Consider the following 18,560-nt stretch of genomic DNA (forward strand, 5'->3'; position numbering starts at 1 on the left):
ATTAAATACTGTGGTGTGTGAAAGAGGAAAAGAATTCTTGGACAACTTGTTCCATGTGTGTGGGGGGGCGGGGGGGCAGACTCCACCCACCATCATCTGTGAGTTGATGATGTTGGCTGAAACTGTGGCTTTGAGCTGGGATGGAGAAGTGTTTTTTTATGTTTCCTCTTTGATTTCTACAGAATGCAAAAGATCGGTTTTTTAATTTGTAATGCTTAAATTTGAATCTACATCTTATACTTGAGCCTCCATACCTAAAAGGAAAAAAATAAATTGCAAAAAAATGAAAATGTTCCTGGATAGTTTGCCATTCTTGCTTCCCCCTTCTTCGCAATTGATTGTTGGGTGGTGTATTTTTATACTAGCTCTTACAGCTACAGACAGAGGGGCCTGTGCTTCAGTGAATTAAAAGCCTATGCCAAGAAACACCAGTTGGATGCTACAACCAGTCGACTATATTATGCATCATGTCTCTTGCCTGTTTGTGCCAGAGCGCCCACCTGGAGCATTCAGCTGGTCAAAAGGTAGGTACTGGTGCTTTTTACTAGCTCGATGAGGGTCTCAGACTCCACTGACGTAGTCTATGCTGGCAGCAAGGTGTCCCCACTTCATCCTTGTTCTTATTGTTGGGGTGGAGAGGAGAGGAGGTGCACCAGCCCCTGCCCCCTTTCGCGTCCAAGGAGCAGCAGCAGGTAGAGCAGAGCGAGACATGCAGCAAAGTTACAAAAAAGTGGGGTGACAGACCTAAAGGCAGTCCAAGGGTGCAATCCTAACTTATGTCAGTGCTTTCCAGCACTGATGCAGGGGCAAATACAGCTCAAAGGTAAGGGAAAAACCTTCCCTTACTTTGAGGAGGCCTCCGTGAATGACACCCAACTACAAGATGCAGCATACGTCCCATTGGCATCGCCAGACCAGTGCTGGAAAGCACTGTAAGGGGTTAGGATTGCGCCCTAAAATATATATCTGCATGCTTCATACAGTTTAAGGTTTTATTGAAGAATGGCCTCCAGATAGTTTTAAATAGGTCCATGTGCAACTGACATCAATAAACCATTTGCTTGAACATGGATATGCGAAAAAGACCAAGCACCCATTTGGACACAGGTTAGTGGCCTTCTTTCCTTCCAATTAAGTACTATAAGTCTTTTGACCATCATGAGAGCACAGAGTCATTTTTGATGACCTGATGTTAATCTCCATGTTATAGGTAAATAATTTAAGGCAACATACATATCTGTGAATGTCATAGATGGCTGTAACACTTTTAATATTGATACCTTTTCTCCTAAGATTTATAATGACTCCCTCTGACCACAAAATAATGACTCCTGCAGCACCAGCATCTCATTGCTGAGTCATACAGTCTAGCTCTGTAGTGTCTCTAAAAATACCCCAAAAACCATTTTTGCTGGATTAAATATAGTTAAGATCAATGGATATTGCAGGTACACTCTTGAATGCCACATCCCATTGATTGCTCAGGAGGGAGGGGCCCAATTCAAAATTTCATTTCTCAAAGCCTGTGTATATTGTGCTCATTACATGATAATAAATATCTTTCAGTATAGAAATGAGTAGGTCTGCGCCCCTTTTAGGGCTGAAGGGACACTAATAGGTGTCACAGTTGTAAATAGTGCCAGGATGCAGCCATTGGAAGATCATATAGACAAGACCACAGTCAAAGAGAGCAAGGGCCCAATTCTGTCCAGTTTTCCAGCACTGATGCAATCAAGCACTGCTGTCTGAGGGAGAGGCAGGTGTGGAGATTGCTTCAAGGTAAGGGATGTTTATTCCCCTTAGCACAGGGCCACAGCAGGGCTGGAAAGTTGGATAGGATTGGGCCCCAAGGTCCTTATTTACTCCAACCAAAAAATTAGGAAGCATCAAACAAAACAGCTAAAAAAAAGCAAGTGCTTGTTTCCCTCTGGGGGGTGGGAGAAGGGTTCAGCCCATTGCACATGCCTTGAGGGCTGGATCACCCTGTCCTGTTAAAACCTGGCAAGTGGGACATGTGGGTGTTTTTCTGTGCAGAGAGGACCACTTCAAGGAAGTCAACTCTGAGTAAGCTTTTCCACAATGATTTTACAGCAGAAGCAAGCTTCAAATCAAGAACTTCCCCATTGCCTAGCCAAAGCTGCAATCCTGTGCACATGTACACTGCATTCCATGGGGCTTGCTTCCAAAGCAATATGCTTAGGACTGGGTGGTCAGTCCCTTTATCCAGTTCTACACCAGGGGTCTCCACACTTTTCAGCAGGAGGGCCACATTGTATATTTTACACATTTTTGTGGGCCCCCCCCCCCAAAAAAAATCTGTTTTAGAATTGATTGACATTTAAAGCTGGCAGCTTTACAGGTTGGGGGGGAGTGACAGGAACACCTGCTGCAGGGGCTGTACCCACTGAGACTCCTGCCTGCCTTTGCAGCAGCCTGACACACTGAGGGTGGTTGCAAACTGCTGGTTCTCCCTCCTTTGTGAACAGTGTCCTCATGGTTTTGAATGTATAGCATGACCTATTCTGCAAGGGGGGGGGGGGAGAGAGAAAGGCAGGAAAAGCCTGAACCGGTCCCAGCAAAGCTTAAAATGCCACCCTATCAGAGCATTGGCATGTTTTTTCACTACAAAATCTAGGCACCCACTCTGGGGAAGCTGCCTCAGAAGGAAGGGTCCCTTCTAGACAGTGCCACAAAGCACAAGTCAAACTGGCTAGATGCAAACAGTGCTTAGCTGGCCCCTCCCTGCCTGTGGAAAAGACTGCTCTGGATGAACCTCTGCTCTCCTTTCAACTTATCATTTGTCCATGAATTTTTGCTATAGCTCTGCATCAGATGAGCTTGAGTGGCTTGTGAAGAACAGCAGTTCCCCCCCCCCCCTTAAGAGAGGCTGCCCTGTGCATTTCTGCCTGAGCTGTGAACATAAGAAGAGCCCCGCTGGATCAGGCCAAAACCCATCTAATCCAGCTTCCTGTTTCTCACAGTGGCCAACTGGATACCTCAGGGAGCACACAAGACCTCAATGGACCTGCTGCCACTCTGGCCTGGCATTTGGAGGTCTGCTTCTAAAACCAGGTTATACATACCCACCATGGCCTGTAACCTGTGATGGACTTCTCCTCCAGAAATTTGTCCAATCCCCCTTAAAGGTATCTAGGTCAGAACCCATCACCACACCCTGTGGCAAGGTGTTCCACAGACTAACTCCTTGCTGGGTAAAGATACATTTTCTAAGAAGCTGCTGCTCTGGCCTCCCCCCAATTCAGGAAGTACCTGCAGGACAGTGGTTAAAACCACTGCTTTAATTAATCTGGCATAATTACCATGATCGTTTCCAAAATCATGAATTCAACCCACTCAGACATGTTTCACCCATACACAAAAATCAGCCCCAGATAATTCATGATCACAAATCCACTAATCAGCATCAGCTCAGTGGTGAAAACAACAAAGGAAGTCCAGGTGGTTGGAGCAAGCAGGGCCGGTCACGCAGGAGATGCAGCCAGCCTCTGGCCAGCCCCTCTCACAAAGACTGACCAACTGACCAGTCCCAGCAGCACCACAGGAGGGAGAGAGGCAAGGGCCAGGAGTGGCATGTCATCTTTCCACACAAGCAGAGGGTCCCGCTTCGCTGAACAGGAACCAGCATTTGAAACAAATACCACTGAGCCCACACTGTGCTCTGCACCCCTCAGTGCCGTATTCAGATTGCCTGAATCCCCCAAGCTCACCTTTGATCAGAAAGCAGAGAAACACAACAGAAGCACACCATTTTCCTCTGCGGTGGTTCTGGCTGCTGATGGATGGAAGTGGCTATGTGAGCCTCTTGGGATAGACTTATCCTCTTGTAAAGTGCCTTAATATTAATGAGCACTATGTAACAACTCTGCAGCCATGTGCCTCCTCTACCCCTTGAAAGATGCAACTGTGGCAGTGGTGTCCAAACAGTGGCTTGGGACCCGCTTTTGGGCAAGTTGCAAAACTGACAAACCGATGGCCAACAAGGAAAATACTTTGGCCCCATGGAAAGTAAAATTGAGCCACCCATCTGCATTTACACATGAGTAAGTGAGTGCCTGCAAAGGGTGTTTGGAGGCTCAGTCCACTATTTCAGGGACCACTGAAACTCCTGTCACACAAAATCTGCTGCACTGTCACCTGTTTGCTACACAAGACTGAGTGCCCAATCCTATCCCACTTTCCAGCACTGATGCAGCTATGACAATGGGACACGCACTTCCCTCTAGGGAAACAGTCACAGAGTCTTCCACACAGTAAAGGCATGTTTATTTCCTTACCGTGGGGCTGCGCTGCAGTTGCCATGATGCTAGAAAGTTGGCTAGGAGTGGGCCTAAGAGGGTTGGGGCCCCTGCTCTGCACCAAGCGCCCCACCAGCCTCCCAGGTGGCCCCTGAGGATGGATCTATGTTGAGCCCAAGCAAATATTTTTGGCCAGGCCACAGATGTACACATTTGATCCCTGTTGCATATATACAACATTGGGACGAAATGACTTAAAAAGTATGAGAGGCAGGAGGAGGCGGAAGCGGAAGCTTCCTCCTGCCCCTCACCCACCGAGAAGACAAGACCAGATTCTGTACAGAAGCTCAGCAGAGGAGGAGATGCCATAGGGAAGCACTTGTTTTGCCCAGAGGAGGACAACATACTATAGGAGACTTCCTACCAAGGCAAGGAAGGCGTCTCTCTGCTCTTGCATCCGTACAGGCAGTGATGGTAGGACTTGAACCCGGGCCCTTCTGTACAGAAAGCAGAGGCACTGCCGCTAGTGCATCTCACCTCCAGAAAACCATCACGCAACAGCTCCACAAGAACCTAGCTCCATTTTGGATGGATGCAGAGGGCCACCCCCTCGCAGCATCCCCTTGCTCCATCTAGCACCCCCCATCAACCGATGCAGCTTCCCACAGGGTTGAGGCCCAAATGTCAGCCTTGGAGCACGCCTCTGCCCACAGGGTGTGTCCATGTCCCAGCTTCCATCACTAGCAGCATCCACTCGTAAGGCTCAGACAGAACCCTGAATGAGGCTTTCAAGGAAGAGGAACCAAGTTCCAGGGGCATCTCAACTGCGGTTAAACCACGATGGCTAAAATAAAGCCTCCATAGGCAGAAGCAGAATTATCAGTTGCTAGAGAGGGCTACTATTTCAAGCCCTGTTTGTAGGCTTCCTGGCAGCCACTGGATGGCTGCCATTGCAAGCAGAGTGGTGAATTAGGGGGGCTGCTCCAGCAGGTCTCTTAGTCTGTTTTTTTTTTTTTTGCCAAAGCTCAAAGAGACATCAAACAAAATCAACCCACCCAGCAAGTAAGAATCAATCCACAAACCCAGACAGATTAAGTGGGAAGCAAGAGGTTCAGCACTAAAACAGGCCCTGAACAGGACAGACATAGTCACTAAAGAGGTTATTTTTATTTTTTTTCCCCAGCTGTCCACAAGTTCCACTAAAACATCAGTTTAAAAAAGGAATGCATATACTGACCTGCGTCCCTCGCCCTTTCCTGCCAATAGTAAGGGGTGCAAAGTGGTTTGTGAGGGTACAAGAACTCCAAAAAGAGTTCCAGTGAGGAGGTAGTGAGCACAGGCACCATTTGCAATGCATTTCGTTGCACGCATGGATTGTGTTCAGGAAGTGTTGGACCCACCCGTTTCTCCATTTCATGCCACTCAGTTCCAGTCTTGAGGTCACTGCAAACTAAACACACACCCTTAATCCTCAGGCCTCTGCCTGGCTCTCATTTTCCTTTTTAAATAGTAGCACATTAAGGGCAGCACCAGAGTCCCTCTTGCAGTCAGGTGAGACCATACAAGCCAGAGTCTAGAATCATCCCGCCGGCCCCCCCAATGTTCCTCCACGCTAAGGATGCTGTCAACCCTTTTGCAGCACTCGCCGTCCTTTGACAGGCTCTCAAGCTTGTGGCTGGTCAGCTTTCAAGAGATGAGTCATCCTCCCTTCCCAGGAGAGCATCCCTCTCTTCCAGGGAGGGAAGCCTCCTCCGTCGGTAGGCAAGAAACTGGAAGGAGATCTGGAGCAAGAAGTCAAGGTCTGTTTCTTTAACAAGGAGTATGCAGCTGGAGTATGCCTACCTGCTCTTTGGCATTGCCACAAAAGCAAGATTTGTTTGCAGCACAAGCATTAATTCTCAGAGATTGACATTGGCTAGTCATTTGCTTCCACATCCAATTTAAAAAATGAGGTTGGCTTTTAGCAAGAGCAGTGGGGTCAGAGCTGCCAATCAGGGCTTCCTCCATTTGACTCTCCTGCCACAAACTTACTAGGTGTTCTTGAGCAAGCCACTTCCTCACAGCCTCGGTCTTCCCAACTGTAACATGGGGCTAATACTTGCACACCTTGATGCCATCCTTACTAAAACCACACAACAGGCAATACATACAAGTCACTTTGTATCCTAAAACCGGCCCTAAAAAGCCTCATGCACGGAATGCATAAGCACCATGTAGAAGTCTCTGCCCAACAATCAAGATATTGGCAATTGGGAAATTGAAACTGAGAAGGCAGCAGCCTAAGAATACTGGGAACAAAACAGCAGCTGCTACCATTGAGTGAGGAAGCCCTGGGCTCTGATAGCAGGAAGGATACAATCACATCAAGCGCCAGCACTCCTAAGCTGCCAATCAGCCAAGGGAGGTGATGGATAACATAGCTACCTTCCGCTTGGCCTGGATTCGGGTTCTTCAAGAGGACGCTCACGCCGTATAGAGTGTTCCCGAGCATCACCAGAGCAAAGAGGGAATAAGAGATTCCGGTTGTGGATTTCCTCTTGAACTGCAAAAGGGCACACAAGGACTCAGCCAGTCAAGCCAGCAGAGGAGCCGGCTGCTGGCTGCAGGCCCAACTCCAGCAGCACTTGAGTCTGTTCAGCAACTGGAAAGCCTTTTGCTCAACACAGGCTAAGGTACCTGAATCATGCCACTGGCCTTGGGTTGCCAAGTTCTCCTCCTTATAAACAGCACAGACAGGAGGCACTTGATTTAAGAGTGCACAAATTCTATTAGCAAAGTTAAGAAATATGGGTGTTTATTTGGGCAAATGTTTTGGCTTGGGAAGCTCACTGTAGTATGGAAGCTATACCGAAGGTCATGTAGTGGAAATCCCTGCTTTGTACATTTCAGGGGCTACCACTAAGAAGCTGCTCTTGTGCACCACCCAGAGGAAGTCAAAAGGCAGGGAATACACACTGGAATCTCCCACCCAGTTCTCTGCAGATGGGGAGATTCAGAGGGAGGCAAACTGTCAGGAACACTGGCCCCAAACCATGTTGGGCTTTAAGAGGTAATCATCAGCACCATGAATTGCACAGAGATTGGACAATTGGAGGTCTACGATTGTCCATGTCCCTTCTTAACCCAGGCCTGTTGTGACTGCCAGAAGTGGGCTGGCTAAATGGATGGAGGGGAGAGTCCACCATGCTGAAAAGTGGCACCTGCTGAAGCAGCCATCCTTAATCCCACTACACTGGAGCCATCTTTCAGTAAAATCAGTTGGTGCTAGCTTCATAATGGCACAGCAGTAACTTATGGGATTTGCAGCCACCACATGCGAGGAGGCTGCTAGCTCAAAGCACTCAATTTTGCCACAAGTGCTAACTGAAACCTCTATGTATAGGGGCAGTCTATCTTGGAGGGGGAAAAAGATAGTGGCAGGCAACAGCAGTGGAAGGGCTGTTGCCTTCAGGCCCACTTGTGGGCGCTTTAAAGTACTGGAAGCAGGAATCTGGACCTCTGCCTCATCCAGCACAGCAAGTCTGAATCTGACCAGTAGCTCTACTCCCCAATTCAGAGTCTGTAGATGGCCAAGAAAATAGTTCTTTGCAAAGTCAACAACAGGACCTCTCCCACCCTGGCTTGGAATGATACCCCCCCCCCAACAGGACAGGTTATACCCCATTTCTCAGGCCACACTCACGTTTGTGTAGATCTGTGGGACTCGGGAAAGCAGGTATAGCACCGACGAGATGGACCCAATTGCAAAACCAACAACTTCCTTCTCAGTGAAAGGCTGCAGAGGACACAGGCAGTTACAAGAGACCTTAGATGCAGGATAAATGTCTACAGAGATCTCATCCCAGAAAGGAAGAATCCCCATAGTGGTCACCACACATGCAGCACAACAGCTTTTCGGCCACTAGGTGGCCGAAAATCTATATGGCTAAAGAGTCTATTCATATATCAATATTAGTGTGCTGCCATGTTATCGTTAAAAAAAAAAAGCAGGCAATTCTGCCATGAAAGTTTTTTACCATGTACAGTTTTTGGCACAAATGTCATACACAAGGAGAAAATGCAGGCATATGCCTCCAGATGTCTGGGATGAGCAGATTTTGGAGGAGCGAGTCTGCTCATGGATACATGTGTTTCTATAGAAAGAACTCAAAGCTGCACCCACAGACAGGGTTTCTATGACAACACTGTATAGACTTGCTGCTTTGAGAAGGCCCCTCCCTCCCAAATCTGGGTACTGCAGGCGCCAACTATTCTGGCTCTTTATAATATATTCAGCACAGGTGCCTTCCAAAATACTTTTTTCTGCACCGTCACGGCAGGACCACAAGCGAGGTGTGGGATTGATTGCTTTGTGAAGTTTCCCTGCAGGCTGCAACTAATGTGCCCTTGTCCCCTGCCCTTCTTGGGCGGCAAAGAGAGACCAGCACCAACACTGCAGACTGCAAGGGGTCCTTTGACAGACATGGCAATTGTCTCCATGGCGGCAGTTGCGACAAGTTACATGGCATCACCATGACCACCAACACCACCTCACATACATCCCCTTCAAGAAGGAGCTCACCTCCCAGTTTGGGGGATCAGCCGAGACGGAGAGAAGCACCCTGCCTTTTAACACTGTCATTCGGTCACTGACGCGAGACGGGGGCCTGCCCAGCAAAGACGCTGCTGACACCGTCCCCACGAAGACGAACACACAAACGGCATTAATGGGGGCAGAAGCTGAAGAGGAAAAGAATTCAAATCACAGAAGTCTCCTTCCTGCCCCCTCCATCTTTTGTTCAAGTGAATTTTGGGGTATAATCTGTGCCCGCCCAATTTACACACAGGATTCCAACACAATTTCACATCTGCTTTGCTCTGCACTGATCTGCAGCTTGGAAGAAGTTGAGAGTATCTTCAAAATATAAACCTCACATTGTTAAGAGGCCCAATAAGGGAGATAGAGGAGCAATTTGGTTATCTGCAGACAGGAAGTGGTTCAGATATCTACAACAGAGCCCAATAAAAAACAGCCACCTATTATCTGTCCTTTTGTTTTCTCATAAGACTTCTGTGGTCAGAAACAGAGCCTCAGTTTGGTGACTTAGGGAAAAGTTCACACTGAGACCTGAATCTTAAAGTGCCTAAAGCATGTGCAGAGTGCATTTTTTCCCCACAACTCCAGGACACAGCCTGTTCCCTCCCCTACACCTGAAAAATTAAGACTGATTGAAGTGGTTTCAATCTTGGAATTACCCTGCAGAGAGATGATAAAACAAAAACTACCACTTTGGACATGCACAGAGGAAACATCAGCTTTACACTGAGCACTGGAACAGGTCCTGGAAACAAGTTTCAACTCAGATTAAGCCCCAGGTGTGTTCTTGGAAACAAAAGCAGGTTAAGAACATTTAAATAAAAATATATACATTTGTCATGTCAGAGAACTTAATCTCTCTCACTTACAGCCTCTGCTCTGGTTCCTGATTTTGTAATAGAAGTACAGGGAGATCATCATCAGGTCAGCCACAACATAATAGATTGCAGTGTACACCTATGAGAAGAGCAGCAGCCATTAAGTAAGGAGTTGGCAAGACTGCATCCTCTGCATCAGAAATATTACCAAGCCAGGCAACAACTGAAATGCTAAACCAGAACTGGCAGAGATTTTGCAGTGTGGTAAAAAGAGGGAGGGGAAAGAAGCCGTTCTTAAAAACAAGATGCCATTTTCTTTGCTTTAGATCAATTGAGACAGAAAAAGAAACGAGATGGGAACCAAGTACCTGTAATGGCAGCTGGTCAGCCAAGAAAGATCCAATAAGATTTAAGGTGTCTCCTCCCAACCATCCCAAAAGGAAATAGACAGACAGTGCCTGGTCCATGATGCCAGTTTTACAGGCCTGCCAGCACTGGCTGCAAAAAAGATCAGAGGAAAAAAATGATTAGTTGTCATTTGCTTGATTGTCTAGGTCAGGGGTGCCCAAACCCCGGTCCAGAGGCCATTTGCAGCCCTCAGGGACCCCCAGTCTGGCCTGTGGGGAGCCCCCAGTCTCCAATGAGCCTCTGGCCCTCTGGAGACTTGCTAGAGCATGTGCTGGCCCAACTGCTCTCAGTGTGAGAGTAACTGTTCAAGCACTTGCCCGAGCTGCGGGCCAAGGGCTCCCTCCAGTGTTTGCTGTTTCACATCTGTGAAACAGCAGTGAAGGCTGGCCTTGCTTTGTGCAAGGCCTTTTATAGGCCTTGAGCTATGGAGACCTTCATTCATCCAGGTAAGTTCCATCTCTAATACGTCTATTTATTTATTTAAATTTATTCAAATCTATTCAAATTTTAAATGTAAATTAATTCTTTTTTCCCCTGGCCCCCAACCCAGTGTCAGAGAGATGATTTGGCTCTCCTGCCAAAGAGTTTGGACACCCCTGGTCCAGGCCAAGTCAATCACTGCTTCCCAAACTTACCCAGCCAGCAACAATCCTGTCAAGCTCCAGACCTGGAAGTAAGTGCTAATGATGCAGAATGCACTGATGTGATGCCAGTGGCATTTACTTCCAAGTTGCACAGAAAAAAGGCTCAAAAACAGCCCAGGGAGGGAGCAGAGCCCTCCCATGGCTCTGTGCAGACAGCCCACCTGCTGCTCCAGACTTCTGCTCCAGTGTGTTGCATCGTATTCATGCTACCAAGTGGCTCGGCCAGTGTGGGTCCTGGGATGCCCCTGAAAACATGCCATGGCACCCAGTTTGGGAACCTCTGGACTAGCAAACACATGCATGCTTAAAAACAAATTACTCTTTTGGAGGACATAAATAGCACAAACAGGCTTGTGGGGCAACAGAGCTACTACAGACTAAAGGGTGCAAGCCTATGCCTGTCTACTCAGAAGCAAGCCCCATTGAATTCAGTGGGACTTACTTACAGGTAAATGGGTGCAGGATTGCAGCCTTAGACTAGATTTGCAAGCCAGGATGAGGAAGGAGCATGGCCTTCCAAGAAATGGAGAAATTCAAGGGCTCATAGGACAGCAGACGGAGCTGGTGCACCCTCTGAAGACGAAGAGTCTAGAATATTGGGCCTCTTGTTTGGGGGGGAGGAAGGCAGCCAAGGGGACAGGTATGACTGAGGCTTACAACAACGTCTGGCATGGAGAACACTAGGCCCAAAAGCCAACCAAAGACCTGGACTAGCAGGGGATTAATGCAGAGAAATGGAAAAACTCCTTCACACAGTGCATCATCAGTCTATGGAACTTGCTGCCACAAGAAGCAGTAACAGCTGCTGACTTAGAGGGCTTTCAGATTCATAGAGGACAGGTCTAGTAAGGCCTACTAGTTACAAGAATTTATACATATGGAACTTCCATGTTCAGAGGTAGTCTGCCCTCCAAATGCCAGTTGCAAAGGAGCAGGGGGTTTCCACTGAGGATGCATGAGGAGATTAGCCTTGGGCCTGATCCAGCAGGGATCTTCTTACCTTCTTATCCTGATAGTTTAATGGCGGTTTAAGATGCTTTGTCAGAAGCAATCCCCAGCTCAGAGGAGATAAGGCCACAGTCACCACATCCCTGGAACAGGAAGTGATTCATCTCTCCAAAAGTTTCATCACTGCTGGAGAGGAGCCACAGAGCCACCCAAGTGGTTTTTCCGGCCATGACCTAACATCAGAGTCACGGCTCCCAGGATCTCCCACGGAGGAACAGCCGAGACACTCAGAAGAGGAAGCAGTGACTTGTTTTACTTACGGGAAAGAAGCTGCAGCAAAGCACAAGATGGAGACCAGCCCCAGCACTACACTTGCCACGTCCCGGCTGTCTCGAGCGCACTCGTGGAACACATCCCAGATCCACTGGGATCCGTTGGGACAGTCTGAGAAATTAAGACTCCAGGAGCCCGTATTCTGAGCGTCAACCTCCATCGTGAGTGCCAAGGCAGGAGCCGATCCAGGACGCAGGGCGCAGTGACAGGAGTCAGGCAAGGCGCAAGAGGAAGGGGGAGTCCATAGCACCACTGCAGATTGGTTGACAAGGAAAACAAGAGATCCAAAAATGCACAACCAGAAGAGACAATCCACGGCGCAGGACGCAAGTCAGGAGTCCGACCTCAGCCATGGATTCACTGCAGGACTTGAACAGTCGCTGGTGGTTCAAACCTTAATTGCTTGTCCCATAGAAAACAGAATTGCAGGACTGGTGATGGAGGAAATTTCCCCCATTACCAAACCATCAAATTCCTCTCTATGGTGCTACATTCAGTCCCATAACCAGTCTTGGACCTCCAGCCGTAAGGTGAACTTTGAAAGCTCTGCCAGAAGATACAGCGATGGCAACCAGCTTAAATGGCTCAGTATGCACTACACAAATTAATGTGAGAGAATCACTAATGAACCTCCAGCTTCAGAGGCAGTTTACCTGATGCTGGAGGCAAGCAAGGGAAATCCTTCCGAGAGACCCCGGCTGGCTGAAGTGAGACAGAAGATGCTGGGTGGCTGGAAGCCACCATCTAACTCAGTTGGGCAGCTCTGGACACTTAATCTAGGCTGCTGACCTGACCCTGGTCAGCTGACCAGGCTGTAGTCATCATAAATCTGAACTCTGTCAGCAGTTTGCAAGAGCTTTTAAAAACAGCCATGGATAAAGGTGACTCATGAGCCAGGCTGCAATCTCCCTCCCCCCCAAAAAAAGATGTAGGAACTGTGCCACCCAGAGGAGACATCACCCTTGGATGGAGCCAAGCAGCAGTTCCACCTCTGAACAGTGCAGGAGGAAATGGCATTTCAGCAGAAAGTCATTTGAGGACATTACCCAGCCTGATTTTCAGAGTGGCTTTTTTCTCAGCTAGACAAGCGGCTGGACAGCTGGAACTCAAGAGCTTGAATCAAGAGCAAACTAAGAAGTGGCAGCCAGTCCCCAACATGGGGTGCACAAAGGGGTCAGGCTGCTTGAGGATTCTCCTATGGCCTGGACATCAAGGCAAGTTCTGGGATTGAGGCATGATCAAATGCAACCCTGGCAACTGAAGCCAAGAGCAGAAATGGGGCAGCTGATGGTAGAAAACAGTTTATTTCCATACACACATGGGGTGCATTTTTACCATAATCAGGCTTAAGAACCCAAACTGGATTTCTCAAGCCAAGAACACATACAAACATATGCCACCTCTGAGCTTGAAGAAAGAGCATTTCCCAAAGCATCAACAATACTTCAGTGCTTGTAAGAGGAAACTTGCCTAGGCAGACAAAACACATACAGCCTGTCATTTAACCACCTGCACCTTTTCTCTCTTACATTCATTCTGCACTTAGAAGATTTCTATCCCATCTTTTCAGAAGCTCCTTTCCCCGCAAAACTGACTCCCAAGAGAAAAGTTAAAACCAGTACAAAAAGATACTACAAGGACACAGGTGGTTGCCTGGCAGTGTGTGTGAAAGAAATAAACACACAAAAAAAAACTAGCACCAGCTACCATATCTACAAACAGAGCTGTACAGTTTTATATCTTGTTCTACACAAAGAAATTTCACCAAAAAAATCATTTACAGACACAGGACAGTAGAGGGACCATCTTGGGGTCTGGCCCTTCATTGTCACCCCCAGCAGCAAGCCTCTGCATCAGCCATTTTCAACCTCTGTGCCGTGGCACACTGGTGTGCCGTGAATGGTCCCCAAGTGTGCCATGGGAATCTGGGAGACTGTCATTTATCAATAGGACCATTGGGGGATGTGAGCCCCTGCACAGTGTGCCTTGTCAACTGCCAAAAAGCTGACAGTGTGCCTTGACCATTTTGGTGCCTGCCAGAGTGCCATGAGATGAAAAAGGTTGAAAATCACTGCTCTACATGGTATCCTTGCCCAGTGACAAGTCTCACCTCTCCCCACCAGAGGCAGGCCCCATCCCCACACACAGCCTGATTCAGGAGGGGTTAAGTCAGGCCTGCTAAAGGATAGAGAAACTAGCCACAGGTTGAACATAGGAAATTACATGTATTGTCAGTAAGTTTTAAAATGCAGTTTGTATATATTCAGAGACGCTCTTATTCAGCAGTGCAAACACATGTTCCAGTATCAAGATCTGAAAATGAAAGCAGGTTTTGGGGTCCAAATTAAACCCTACAGTTAGAGGGGAAAAAGCAGAGCAAGGACCACAGGTTACACTTTCCAAAAACCTATTTTTACATTTTAAGACCATCTTTCCTCTAAGGAGCTCAGGGCAGTGTACATAGTTTTCCCCCTCCTTCTGTCCTCACAACAACCCTATGAGGTAGGCAAGACTTTGATACCCCATTCCAAGAGGTGTTCCCTATTATCTTTTTACCTTTTAAAAGATTGTCCAAAGAGCATAAATTAGAACAATAAGACCTAGTTTTCAAATTAGGAACATATGAATGATGCCACACCACCCCTGAACATAGACAGAGTGCATTTCTTTTTACAGTCCTGGAAACCCCCCCCCCCTTTTTCTGGGAAGGTGGACTTGCTGGGCAGCAGACAAGACCCCCAGACCAGCCAAAGCCCCCCTTCCCTTTCCTCTTTCCAGGAGTCCCCAGGAAAGAGGCTCAGGCTCTGCCCCAGACAGGAAAGGGCAAAGAGGGGCAGGAGGCGAGGCTCCCCTTCGCACCCCTCGCCCTACCTGCTCCTAGAGAAGAACAGCACTCGGCCCCCCAAGACCTCGAGTTCAGCTGCGGGGCCCTCCAGCTGGCCCACCGGAGCTCCTCTCCGACGTTCACCCGGGGCGGGCGAGCGCCTTTGTGCTGCCTGCCTGCCCAGCTCCTCCCCCAGCTTGCCGGTGGAGGGTCGGGCTCGTGTCTGCTGATGCAGGCGAATCAGCTGGTCTGGCGCCCGCCCCGCGGAAGGAGCGAGCGAGGGAGGGAGGCTGGACCCAGTGCTGGTCCCACCCCCGGGCTCAGCCTCGGTCCTGCCCGCGGGCGGGGTTAGGATTGGCCCGCAGGAGCGCAAAACTGCCAGTTTTGGCCTTCCAGAAGTTCTGGCAAGTCAATTCCAGTGCCTCTGAGCATGTGCAGAGTGTTTTTAGTTCTCCCCCAATGCGCACTGCAAAATTTTTTATGTTTCACTGTTTAATGTTAAAATCAATTTTTTTAATGCTTCATTTGATATTTTTTTCTTCTTCCCTGTTATGATACTTTGTTCTAGAGCTTTGTAAGCTGCCTCAGGGCCCAATCCTGCCCAACTTTCCAACTCCAGTGCAGCCACAATGCAGCCTCATGCTAAGGCAGGGCTTTTCAAACTGGGGCGTCCTGACGCCCCAGCATGTGGGCCCTGGCCCCTGCCCCCTTAAGGGGCGGGACAGCCTGGAGGCAGGGGGGAGGCAGCAGCGGGAAGCCCAGTGGACCTGCAGCAGTGAAAGTAGGCGCTGAGCCATCGCCTGCTGCCTTCCCCCACCCGCCCAGCAAGAACTTAGTGGCTCTCAAACCCTCCCAGAGAGTTTGAGAACCACTAAGGGAACACCTGTTCCCATACCTTGAGAAGGTCCCCGTGACTGCCCCTCCACCACAGGATGTAGCGCACACCCTACTGGCAAGACTGCACCAGCACTGGAAAATTGGATAGGATTGGGCCCTCCGGCATTTGCTTTGGCTGGGAAAAGCGGGATAGAAATTTCTCAAACAAACTTGTATTAATTTCTTTTTAAAGGGTGAAGTGCCTCTGATCATGTGCAGACTGCCTTGCCCTTCTGGCTCAAGGAAAACAGGGAACGGAAAAAACCAAAAAGAGAAAGGGGGATTCCCTTAAATGGAAGATGCTCTTTCTTTGTATCCATGTGCATCTTTTGCCAATTTAAAAATACAATAAATTGTAAGCTCTTTGGGGACCCAATCCTTTCCAACTTTCCCACACAGGTGCAGCCATGCTAACAGACCATGCACAGCGTCCTGCAGTGGGGGAGCATTCACGGAGGTCCCCCTCAAGGTGAGGCAACATTTGCTCCCTTGCCTCAGGGCTGCATTGGCGCTGGAAAGTTGGTTAGAATTGGGCCCTGAGCCAGCACCTGCTGCTTATGCCAGTGGTTCTCAAACTTTTAGCACCAGGACCCACTTTTTAGAACGAGAACCTGTCAGGACCCACCAGAAGTGCTGTCGACCAGAAGTGACATCATCAAGCAGGAAAATTCTTAACAATCCTAGGCTGCAATCATACTCATACTCATCCAGCAGTAAGTCCCACTGAGTAGCATTGTTAAAAGCGTATACATATGTAGTAGCCTGTTAAAAGTACAGATGTGTAACAGTTCCCCAAATGCAGTCACATGCCATGGTAGCAACAAATATGATATATTAAAAATAAAATATTGAAATGAATGGGGGCCCACCTGGAATTGGCTCATGACCCACCTAGTGGTCCCAACGCACAGTTTGAGAAACACTGGCTTATGTTATGTTATGTTATGTTATGTTATTTATTTATAACCCCAACTAACTAGGTAAGAGGCACTTTTCAAGTGGGTGCTCCTCTTTTATTTATGGGGGGGGGAGTAACTGGCCCTCCTCACCCCAGCAGTGTCTTTTCTAGTGGCTGTCTGCTGGAGTTCTTTTACACCTTTTTAGATTCGGAGCCCTTTGGGGACAGGGAGCCATTAGATATTTGATTTGGGGCCTAATCCTATCCAACTTTCCAGCACCGGTGCAACTGCAGTGCAGCCCCAGGTAAGGGAACAAATCTTCCCATACCTCGAGGAGGCCTCTGTGACCGCCTCCCCACCACAGGATGCAGTGCGCGCCCCATTGGCATTGCATCAGCTGCGCCAACACTGGAAAATTGGGTAGGATTGGACCCTTCCTTTGTGAACTTTTTGTTGGAAAGCGATATATAAATACTGTTAATAAGAAGAATAAGAATTTTTGGCTTTTTTCAACCAAAAATCAGTTTACAGAGCAAAATTAACACACCTTTGCTTGAATTTGAGTGTACTGGAATTACTGCACAATCCTAACCAGATCTACTCAGAAGTAAGACATAAGAACATAAGAACAGCCCCACTGGATCAGGCCATAGGCCCATCTAGTCCAGCTTCCTGTATCTCACAGCGGCCCACCAAATGCCCCAGGGAGCACACCAGATAACAAGAGACCTCATCCTGGTGCTCTCCCCTACATCTGGCATTCTGACATAACCCATTTCTAAAATCAAGAGGTTGCGCATACACATCATGGCTTGTACCCCATAATGGATTTTTCCTCCAGAAACTCGTCCAATCCCCTTTTAAAGGCGTCTAGGCTAGACGCCAGCACCACATCCTGTGGCAAGGAGTTCCACAGACCGACCACACGCTGAGTAAAGAAATATTTTCTTTTGTCTGTCCTAACCCGCCCAACACTCAATTTTAGTGGATGTCCCCTGGTTCTGGTATTATGTGAGAGTGTAAAGAGCATCTCCCTATCCACTCTGTTCATCCCCTGCATAATTTTGTATGTCTCAATCATGTCCCCCCTCAAGCGTCTCTTTTCTAGGCTGAAGAGGCCCAAATGCCGTAGCCTTTCCTCATAAGGAAGGTGCCCCAGCCCCGGAATCATCTTAGTTGCTCTCTTTTGCACCTTTTCCATTTCCGCTATGTCTTTTTTGAGGCCCTTCTGTCCTTCTGTCCAGGCACATCTGGCCAGCTGTGAACTGTTGGAAACAGGATGGGGGGATGGCCTGCAGTCTGACCCAGGAGGGCTCTGTTTATAAGCTTTTATAACAAGCCATGAAAGTTGGGCATAGAAGTCTCCAAACCCAAACCCATAGGGGTCTCCAAACCCTGGCCCGGGGGCCAGATACAGCCCTCGAAGAGCCTCTACCCCGCAGCCAGCCTCTGATCCCCTGAGAGCCTCTGGCCCAGTTGACCAAACACAACCAGAGTTGTGCTTGTGGGATGGGGGTCCATTTAAGTGTGTGTGCTTTATTTCTTGGGTTGTGTTGGTGCTTGGAGAATTGGTCCTGGACATTTGAGCCCATTCATTCATTCATTCATCTAAGTCAGTGTTTCTAAAACTGTGGGTTGACCCACTAGGTGGGTTGCAAGCCAATTTCAGGTGGGTCCCTATTCATTTCAATATTTTAATTTTTATATCTTATACTTGAGGCTACCATGGGATATGACTGCATTTGGGGAAATGTTACAGACCTGTACTTTGAAGAAGCTACTATGTATATGCTTTTAACAATGACAGTAAATGGGACTTCCTCCTGGGTAAGTGTGGGCAGGACTGAAGCCTGGGATTGTCCTGCTTGATGATGTCACTTCCAGTCATGACACGACTTCTGGTGGGTCCTGACAGATTCTCATTCTAAAAAGTGGGTCCTGGTGCTAAACGTGTGAGAACCACTGTTTCTAACGTATT

At 48.3% G+C, this 18,560-nt stretch overlaps 1 protein-coding gene across 2 annotated transcripts; it reads right to left on the reverse strand.

Moving 5' to 3' along the window:
• Positions 1–995: 995 nt before the first annotated feature.
• On the reverse strand, positions 996–14,991 carry SLC66A1 (solute carrier family 66 member 1). 2 transcript variants are annotated; one of them, XM_066637356.1, is made up of 8 exons: positions 14,855–14,991; positions 11,971–12,235; positions 10,019–10,148; positions 9,702–9,789; positions 8,818–8,975; positions 7,939–8,031; positions 6,613–6,798; positions 996–6,037 (listed from the first exon to the last, which is right to left on the reverse strand). In XM_066637356.1, exons 2-8 carry the CDS (start codon positions 12,141–12,143, stop codon positions 5,936–5,938), a joined length of 930 nt encoding a protein of 309 aa, XP_066493453.1. In that variant the 5' UTR covers positions 12,144–12,235; positions 14,855–14,991; the 3' UTR covers positions 996–5,935. The 2 variants fall into 2 exon arrangements, with proteins under 2 accessions (XP_066493453.1, XP_066493454.1); XM_066637357.1 differs by having other exon boundaries at positions 14,929–14,988.
• Between the last annotated feature and the right edge of the window lie 3,569 nt (positions 14,992–18,560).

Source organism: Tiliqua scincoides, chromosome 9 (genome assembly GCF_035046505.1).
Source record: "Tiliqua scincoides isolate rTilSci1 chromosome 9, rTilSci1.hap2, whole genome shotgun sequence".
NCBI classification, from domain to species: Eukaryota; Metazoa; Chordata; class Lepidosauria; order Squamata; family Scincidae; genus Tiliqua; species Tiliqua scincoides.

What these genes read in the sequence shown, in the direction of transcription:
- SLC66A1 (XM_066637356.1), bottom strand. Translation starts at nt 12,143, where the DNA reads ATGGAGGTTGACGCTCAGAATACGGGCTCCTGGAGTCTTAATTTCTCA. An exon ending in CTGATCCCCCAAACTGGGAG is followed by an intron (nt 8,032 to 8,817) that starts GTGAGCTCCTTC and finishes TGTCCTCTGCAG; the next exon opens with CCTTTCACTGAGAAGGAAGT. An exon ending in TGCTGGCGCTTGATGTGATT is followed by an intron (nt 6,038 to 6,612) that starts GTATCCTTCCTG and finishes TTCTTGCTCCAG; the next exon opens with ATCTCCTTCCAGTTTCTTGC.